This window comes from Panthera onca, chromosome C1 (assembly GCF_046562875.1).
Source record: "Panthera onca isolate mPanOnc1 chromosome C1, mPanOnc1 haplotype 2, whole genome shotgun sequence".
Lineage (NCBI taxonomy): Eukaryota > Metazoa > Chordata > Mammalia > Carnivora > Felidae > Panthera > Panthera onca.
Window position 1 is genome coordinate 128,591,797 of NC_138346.1, and position 9,743 is coordinate 128,601,539.

Genomic DNA, 9,743 nt, shown 5'->3' on the forward strand with positions numbered 1-9,743 from the left:
ACGTCGGGCTCTGTGCTGACAGTTCAGAGCCTGGAGCCTTCCTCAGATTCTGTCTCTGTCTCGTTCTCTGCCCCTGCCCTGCTCGCGCTCACTCTCTCTCTTTCTCAAATATAAATAAACATTAAAAAAAAAAAAAAGATACAGAGCTCTTTCCACTTTCCCTACCCCCAAACATCCTGGTGCCATCTCTAACCCTGACCTGTTCCTAATAAAAACCGTCTTAACTATCATTTTATTTATTCTACTCTCTGTATGTCAGTTTGCTTTAACCCTATGAGTGCCTCGATAGCAAGAACTATTTCGGTGTATCCCTCTTTGAAACAATGAATTTCACCTTTTCTGAATTACAAACATGTTGAGAATTTGTAAAAAGACCTGTTTCTTCTATCCAGAAAAATATACATAACTTTTGAAAATAAATTTTTAAAAATTTCCAGGGACTTTACTTCCCCAAAATAAAAGGCATGGCTTTATAGAGTGCCAGTACAATACTACCACTACACCTGTCTCCATCATTTCCACAGTGACTATTGTTGTCACCTGCAGGTAAACATTTAATACAAGTGAGACCTCCTCACTCTATATATTATCTGACAGGCTGTGTGATAGAGTGGACTGAGATTTTAAGTTAGACAGAATTGGGTTTGGATTCTGCTTTATTTCTTTAAAAAAATTTTTTTTTAAATGTTTATTTATTTTTGAGAGAGAGAGAAAGAGAGAGACATGGCATGAGTGGGGGAGGGCCAAAGAGAGCCGGAGACACAGATCCGAAGCAGGCTCCAGTCTCTGAGCAGTCATCACAGAGCCTGATGCGGGGCTCGAACCCACAAACCCTGAGATCATGACCTGAGCTGAAGTCAGACGCGTAACCTACTGAGCCACCCAGGCACCCCAGATCCTGCTTCATTTACCAGCTGTGTCACTTCAGGCAAGTTACTGAACCTGAGGCTTAGTGCTCTCATCTGTAGAGCAGGAATAATAATATCCACCTCACTGGAGCCAGCACATCCCTGGCACATCGTAAGTAGGGACTCACTAAATGCTAGTAACTATTATTACCTGGGTTTGTGCGAATGATTTCTATCTGGTAACTGTCATGGGATTTTAAATAAGGATTGAGGAATTTCTTTCTCTCTTTCCCAGCGAAGGCTTATTTCCCAACTGATCCCTTCTTCTTTCCAAGGCACCAAATGAGTTCCTAGATCAGAGAATCTCCTAGTTACAGCTTCCTTGGCCTGCCCTGGGGAGCTTCCTCAACCGCGCATTCTCACACCTCTTCTGTCCCCGTCTTATTAGTCTGGGCAAGAGGGAAATACTGCCTGAGAGACAGCTGGAGTCTTCTCAGCTCATTGACTTGGCTAACAAGCAGAAGGCCTCATTCAGCACAGAGAGATCCAGGGACTCCTGCTTTTGACAAACTGGGCCAGGAGAAATTTGGGGGGAGATGCTGAAAACACACCAATTCCCAGGACCTTGCATATTGGGTCTAGCAAATTGCAAGTTGCATGGAAGAAAGTACATTCTGCACAAGGACCTTTCTCTGTCAAATATTTGCTCAACCTGATGCCCTAGCTCCAGGTTTCAGCAAAAAAGGGTCCAGCTGTTTACACACTGACAACTGCTAAGGTAGTTTTAAGAAATGATTAACCCAAATGCTGAGACAGACCTTACTTCCCTAGCTCAGGTTTCATCAAAGTGTTTAAGTTGGGTACTAGTCAAGTTTGAAAGATCAGCCTAGATGGTCGGTGAGGGAGTGAAAAGTGATTCCTATAGCATTGGCCCCAGGGCAAAACTGTGAGAAGATAAAGTTTATCATGGGGGCTCCAGTTTCTCTCTTTGAGCCTCCCACCTCCTTCCAGGACCTTCTCCCCACCTCTAGGAGTACAAGGTCTTGTCATCCTGATCCACTGCATCACAGGAAAACATTTCCCCTGAAGGTTCAAGCATCTAATGAATGCTTGGCCCAGGTCAGACCCCACTTCAGACTCTGGACAAATCCCTCGAATTCTCTGTGCTGCCCTTGGTTCATTTATAAACAGGGAGATCAGTCCTGCACTCTGCTGTGAGTAATACATGAGAAAATGTTTGGTAAATTGTAAAGTACCATCCAAGTGACGTGTTACTGTTGTTACCTATGCTAAAAGTACTTTCATATTAAGCGAAGACAGCTGGGACTAGCCTTGACGGAAATGAACACAGTTGACCCTTGAACAATACAGGTTTGAACCAGACGGGTCCACTTATATGCAGACTGGGTTTATACATATATATATATATATATATATATATATATATATATATATATATTCAGTATATATACTGTAAACGTGTTTGCTCTTCCTTGTGGTTTTCTTTTTTTTCTTTTTTTATTAGTATTTTATTTATTTTTTAATTTACATCCAAGTTAGTTAGCATATGGTACAACAATGATTTCAGGAGTAGATTTCCTTGTGGTTTTCTTAATAACATTTTTCCTCCAGCTTCTTTTATTGTAAGAATACAGTATATAATACACAAAACATACAAAATATGTGTTGATCAATTGTTTTTGCTAGCAGTAAGGCTTCCAGTCATTAGTAGTTAAGTTTCTGGAGACTCAAAAGTTACATGTGGATTTCTGATTACCTGGGGGGTGAGTACCCCTTGTCCCCAAGTTGTTCAAGGGTCAGCTATGATAAAATACGTGCTTACTACATACCGGGCACTGTTCCAAATCCTTTATCTGTAGTAATCAAATGATCCACACAATAACACTATGAGGTAGATAGGATTATTGCCACTCCCATTTTATACACAGACAGGGGACTTGCCCCGGGTAACAGAGCTAGTAAGTGGTGGAGCAGGGATTTGAACCTTAGTAATTTAGTTCTGGAGTCCATGCTCTTAAACCCAAAGCTGTTCTACTAGGAAGTAAGTCCCTAATATTCAATGTAACACAAAGGAATTCATCTTAATGATCAAATTTTAGTTATCAGTAAGAAAGATGCGTTTAGTCAAGTCTTTGTCCTTAACAGATACAGTCCCATCAGCTCCTAGTCTAGGTCCTGGATACCGGCAATGATGCCTGTTGCAAAATCTCTGGACTGTGGCGTCCACCTCCAGTTGTTCCATTCCTCATCCATTTTCCAAATGGCAGCTAGAGTGGTCCTTCAAAATCACAAGCCAGATCATGTTACTCCCCAGCTAAAATTCTTTAATGCCCCCCCACCCCATCCCTGCTGATAGGATCAAATCTCAAATGTTTAGCGATGGCACAGAAGGGCTGGTGGATGGCCTGTTGCCTGCCCACCTCTTGGCCTTGGATGCTAGGTCTCTCCAAGTCAGTTCCTGCCATGCCAAGTTTCTTCAAGATCCCTGAGCCTTCTGGCTTTGGCTACACTTCTAGACCATCCGTCAAATCACCAACTCATCTTTCAAGACCACAGCCACTGAACCCTTTCCTGTCTCCACAGTAAAGGACTGACCAGTTCTCTTCTTTGCCTCTACTGTGTGCTACACTCAGAGCTCCTATCCCAGCAGCTACTGCACCATGGGGTTACTAAATTCAGGTGTTCCTATAATGGCGTTCCTACTTTCCGACATAAGGTAGAGGGTAGGCACCAGCTCCAACTCTAGCACCAAGCCCAAGCCCTGGCACCTGGCCGGCACTCAGGACTTAGTTGTAAATGGATGACTAAATGTTCACAGGGTCTTCTGACCTCCCTTTACGCACAGTCCATCATAGGCTCTGATCTCTCCCCCACCCCCACCCCCACCCCCGCCTCTCTCTCTCTCTCTCTCTCTCTCTGAATTTCCCCAGCCTCCCACTGACCCTGTATTCTGGAAGAGTCAAGTCATTGTAAAAACTCACTTTCTAGTCAAAGAGGTGGATTGAGAACCTGGTGGCAAAAGTTCAAAAACTCAGACTCCCCACTGAACACTCATAACAGTTGTCTGGATGACAATCAGTTTACATACAGAGTTGATCAAAACATTCCCAGGCGGTTTCTCTAGAGCCACCTTGCCATTCAAACTCTTGTACAGCTGCTGGGCTGGAAAGGCAGCTGGAGACTAAGACCAACAAAGGCTGCCATTGATAGAGCAGGGAAGGAGAATGAGAAATGCAAGTGGAAAAACAGGAATTTAGGCTTATGGATTAAAAACATCCCTCAAGATCTCAACATTCCTGTTCTTGCTGAAAACTATACTCATTTGGCAAGATCTGTGTAGATAAACAGGACTGTTGTTTTAGGAATAGTGTAAAAACCAAGCGGTTCACATGGTCAGTGGCTCGTCTTGGCCGAGCAAACACATAGTGTAACACCTGCTGAAGGGTGTGTCTGTGGACAGGTTTGAGTGTCTGCTTGAGAGAGAGCCTTGAGCTGGGTGTGTATGTGAGTCTGGGTAAGAAAAGGAAACTGGAATAATTATGAGTGTTTGTAGGGAAAGCGAAGGGACTCCTTCTCCCTCCCGGCTTATTTGTTTAGAACCTGTCTTAGAGATTGGCCGCTGTGCCAATGCCTGGGGTGCCTGAGCAGAGGGTCCTCTGGGGAGACTGCCCACCTTACACCATAGCCCTGCTACCCTGGGACTCCCTCAAATGACCAGTTCTGTTTCTCAAGTTGTGATGCTTTAGGAAGCTACTCAGAGACTAGCAACAGCCTGCTACACCTGTCCCCTTATTTTCCCTCAGAACACTCGTTTTTAAACTATGTTCCAAGGAACCCTGGATTTCCTGAAAAGGCCTCCCTTGAATTCAATGGATGCTCAGGCTGCTAAAAGTAGTAAAAAGATTGTAACTTCCATCTTTAGCCCTTGCTATCAAAATGTTTTGCTCATCAATACAGCCTCATGGCTCTTCTAAATTAACTTTGATAATAATTGTTATGAATTAAAATATATAAACATATACCTTTTACTTACAGTATCTATTATTTATAACTATAATCTTTTTTTAATGTTTATTTATTTTGAGAGAGACAGCATGAGTGCAGGGGAGGGGCAGAGAGAAGGAGAAAGAGAGAGAATCCCAAACAGGCTCCGCACTGTCAGCGCAGAGCCCGACGCGGGGCTCGAACCTGTGAACCAGGAGACCATGACTTGAGCCGAAGTCAAGAGTCAGACGCTCAAATGACTGAGCCACTCAAGCACCCCAACTGTAATCTTATATAAGGTTTTGTGTCTACAAATTTCACTGCTTAGGAAAAAAATAAAAAGATTGCAACCCCTTTCTCCAACTTTCCTAATCCCTGTAACCCTGAACTGCTTTTTCTTTTTGCCACAGCCCCCTGCACGTTTTACTGTCTAATGTACTATAATTTATTATATATTTATTATCATTACTGTTTATTGTCTGCCTCCCCCCCCCCCCACCAGAATGTAAATTCCATGAAAACAGGGAGCTTTGCCGATTTTGTTCACTGGTGTATTCCAAGCACCTAGGGCCTGGCACATAGTAGGGGCTCAATAATTACTTGTTGGACGATTTCATTTTTGTTTCCAGAGTGATCAGTGGAGTGTGGATCAGCAAGGCTCTTCCAGTGTCCAGGAAACCAGGGTTTAAGAAGCATCGTCTTCAGCATGGTCAGAAGGATGCTCTCCTTCCTGTTTTCTCCCCATGTTTGTTGGTTATCACCCCCTCCCCACCTCCACCAAACTCTACCCACCCTCAGAAACATCACCTGAGTATTTGTCAGGGTCACACTGGTGGCAGGAAGTCTCTCCCTTATTTGAGTAAGAGTTGGCTGGGCAAAGTTCACAGAAAGAGGAGCCCTGCTTGTCTGCATATGTGCCAGGTTTGCAGGGGAAGCATTCTGAAGTGTAGGCCACCCCTAGGGAGGACGAACAACATAGAAAAGCAACGGTTGAGCCTAGAGACTGAGGCCTGGGGACCGGCCCTCACCAGCCCCCCCCACAGAGTTAGGAAATCAGCAGCAGATGCCGGACCCAACTCCCCCTTGGTACCTGTTATGGCGATGTTTCTCACCAGCACAGGCTTGGAAACTTTGGACCACACTGAGAAGGCTGTGGTTCTCCAATAGAGGACATTATTACCTCGGTTTAGCTCGACCTAGAAACCGCAAACAGGAAGTTCATTTAGCTGCAGAGATGGATATCCCTAATCCATCGGATTAGCCTCTTGTGGGGATCCTTCCCCTTACTGTCTGCGTGGAGGCACCTCTTCTGATCCCTTCCCTCAACTTCCTCAGCTCTGCCCTTCCTCCCAGATCAGTTTAGCTCCTCTCTGCCTTGAAGTCTCCTCTTACAACCCTCATGGCCTCTCCCTCGCCCACATATACTACGAGTATCTCCAAGGTAAGACCCATGGAGGAGCCTGAAGGTGCTGACAGGAGGGTGAGTGGACTTCCCTCACTCTTCTCTGATTCTGTGTATCCCCAGAAGACCTGGCCCTTAACCCTGCGAAGCTGCTGGTCCTTGGGGTCAAGCCATGGGAGCAAGTCGGCCCACACCCATATTCTGTCAACTCAAGAGGACAGAAACTATGGCATCCTCATCATGTCAGACCCCTGCCTTCTAGGGACAGAGGGGTGGGAAGCCCAGACCAGGAGGAAACTGTCCTTGGAAGAAAAGCCCTTGATCCCTTTTCTGGTAGCCCCAGGAAAGGCTCCAAGAAGGCTGGTATGATACTTACACTGTGGAATTCCCACCCTTTCTCTGTGGTTTTCATCCACCTGGAGTCATCCACGTTGGGCTGGCACTGGTCATTCTGAACCTGAGGTGGCAAGAGTTTGGGGACAGAGTCAAAGGTTTCCAAGAAAATGGGTTCTTCACCCCCCCCCCCCCCCCGCCATGCTGCAACAGGCTTCCAGAGGGCTCTTCTTATGGGGGAAGAGTTTCCAGTTTCTTTTGGGGACTGAGCTCAAAACACGAGTCCTGAAGCAGGGCAAGAGCTAGTTATACACACAAAACGTCAAAGCAGGGGTGCCTGGGTGGCTCAGTTGGTTAAGCATCTGACTTTGGCTCAGGTCATGGTCTCATGGTTCATGGTTCAAGCCCCGCATCAGGCTCTGTGCTGACAGCTCAGAGCCTGGAGCCTGCTTCCGATTCTGTGTCTCCCTTTCTCTCTGCCCCTCCCCTGCTCACGCTCTGTCTCTCTCAAAAGTAAATAAACATTAAAAAAAATTATTTTAAAGGCAATGCATCAACACCGAAAAAATAACTCATAACTCAGAAGCCTTTACATGCTGTTTTCATGTCTGAGCAGGCGGAATGCCTAGGGTCTCCTGCCCCTGCAGAGCCCCCGAACTTCTGCCTTTCTCCCCACATCTTGAAGTCTCAGCCCATTTGTCCATAGTTCTCTCCAGACGGAAGACAACTGTGGAAAATCCCCAACCGGAAATGTGCTTGTGATCCTGTAAATGAATCTGAGCCTTGGAGAGCCTTTACCTCCCAGCCTCCCCCATGGCCAGGGGCTTACAAAAAACTCGAAGATGATGCTGGAGTCTGGGTAGTAGTACTCGAAGTTGACGGAACCAGACTGCTTCAGGTTGACAGCATACATCAGCGTGGCTGTGCATTCATCCGTGTTGGAGGAGATGTAGTCACCCAGGGGAACCCACTTGGACCTGTGAGGGAACAAGAGCCAAGTTCACTGGCAGGCGCACGGCCCATCATGCTTTGTGGGAAGTGCAGGTCTCATGTCCTGCTGGGTCTCTGTGGAATTCCAGACTCGTGACTCGCAAATGGGAATTTCGTCACGAACATGCTCAGTAAAGAATGACCTCTGGATCAAGGAGGCTGGAGATATAGCCGACATGAGGAAGACAGGTAGGTGTACCCCCACCTGTCTTCCTCCCAGGTACTGAACTACACGTTTTATATTCATGATTTCCTTTCATTCCCATTTAATGGATGGTAAAACTAAGGCTCAGTGAGTACCTTGCCCGGTATCACTCAGCCAGCAAGTGGCAGGGCTGAGATTCAAACCCAAGTCTGCCTAATTCCGAAGCTGTCAACGAAATTTAGCAGACACTGCTGTTTTTCAGAAACCAAGAGTCCATCCAATCTATCCCACCTGTTTTTCTGGAAATGCCCACTTTTAGATGCTGCATGTAACTGGCAACTGGGAAGAGGGAAGGCCAGAGAACCTTCTAGACTCTAGCCCTGCAGCATTTCTTTCACTTTCTCTGCCAAACTTTCCCTCCCCCTGGGTATTCCCACATGCTGTTCACTCTTTCTGGAACAAACTACCTCCTCTCCCCCTCGGTTTACTTCCTCCTCATGTCTTAAAATAACGTCACCTCATCTGAGAAGTCCCCCTTGACTCTACTGGCCTCTGCTATGTGTACCCTGAGCTCTCACAGATTCTCTTCTCGTAGCCATAACTCTCCTCTACTTCACTTACACATACTATGAGAGATTGAAGACCCCCACCCTGCTTAAGAAATACAATATAGCAGAAGCCTTGGTGTACACCCAGCTAATCTCAAGCCCTTGACTACCACCCGCTCCTTTCAGCCAAGTAACAACTTTCCAGAATATGGTGCTTACTATCTGCACATGGTTCCTTATCCTTTAATAATTATGCAGGTATTTCTAAACAATATGCCCTACGATCATGGTTTTGCACGTTTTCAGACCTCGTGTAAATGGCATCATATTTATGTGTGCTGAAACTTACTTTTTTTGTTCGTTTCAGTATGATGATTGTGGGATTCATCCCTATTCACACAGAGCTATTTTTTCATTTCTTCTACTCTATAATATTGCCTTGCATGGTTCTACCACAGTTATTTACCCATTACTCATTGGTGGACTTTTAGGTTGTTTCCAGTGTTTTGCTCTTGTACCCACTCTGTTAGAAACACTCTTGCTCTGCTCCTCGTACGCGTGTCTGAGGGAGGTGGTTGGGAGAACAACCGCTGGGTTAGAGGGCATGTGAACCTCCAGCTCTCCCAGCTCCTGCCATACCGTCTCCAAAGTAGTTGCTACCAACTTGCGCCCGCCAGCACGTGAGAGAGTTCCTGTTCCTCTACGTCCTCCCCAAATTTGGAATGGTCAGACTGTAAAGTTGTTGCCAATGTGATGTAGTAAGAGACAGTGTCTCATTGGGCTTTACATCTTATTTCTTTGATTATTAGTGAGGCTGAGCATCTTTTCTTTATTTGCAATTCGGCTTCTTCTGAATATATATATATATATATATATATATATATATATATATATATTTTTTTTTTTTTTTTTTTTTTTTTTTTTAAGAGAGAGAGCATGAGCAGGGGAGAGAGGCAGAGAAGGAGAGAGAGAAAGAGAGAGGGAGAATCTTAAGCAGGCTCCAGGCTCAGCACAGAGCCCGACAAGGGGCTCAATCCCATGCCCCTGGGATCATAACCTGAGCCAAAATCAGATGCTCAACCAACCGAGTCACCCAGGTGCCCCCTCTTCTTATCATATTCTAATTCTTCTTTAATTCTTCTTTAATTGTCTGTCTTCCTGGCTGGCTTACAGATGCTGTAAGGGCAGAGACCAAACTTATCTTGCTCACTAATGTAACCCCAGGACCAAGCCCTGTGCCTGGCACATAGGAGGGACTCAGAATTATATAGATTAATGTAGAAAATGGTGACCAAAGATAATCCCACTCTTTCATTGTTTTGCCTGAGACCAGCCCAGGCAAGTATTAACAGTGGTCTGTTAAGGGGATCTATGTTTGTTAGAATAATAGCATGTATTTCAAGTTCGTTATTTACTTTTTTTTAATGTTTATTTATTTTTGAGAGAAAGAGAGAGAGAGAGAGAGAGAGAGC

The 9,743-nt window shown here is 45.3% G+C and overlaps 1 protein-coding gene across 5 annotated transcripts in view; it reads right to left on the reverse strand.

The window, feature by feature from the left end:
- ELAPOR1 (endosome-lysosome associated apoptosis and autophagy regulator 1) overlaps positions 1-9,743 on the reverse strand; it is a 73,148-nt gene that overhangs the window by 20,664 nt on the left and 42,741 nt on the right. For all 5 annotated transcript variants that reach the window (XM_078451587.2, XM_078451588.2, XM_078451586.2 and 2 more), the window contains 4 exons: positions 7,418-7,565; positions 6,632-6,712; positions 5,944-6,049; positions 5,661-5,810 (listed from right to left, as the gene is read on the reverse strand). In XM_078451587.2, coding sequence (XP_078307713.1) covers positions 5,661-5,810; positions 5,944-6,049; positions 6,632-6,712; positions 7,418-7,565 — 485 coding nt within the window. The remainder of the gene's footprint in view (positions 1-5,660; positions 5,811-5,943; positions 6,050-6,631; positions 6,713-7,417; positions 7,566-9,743) is intronic.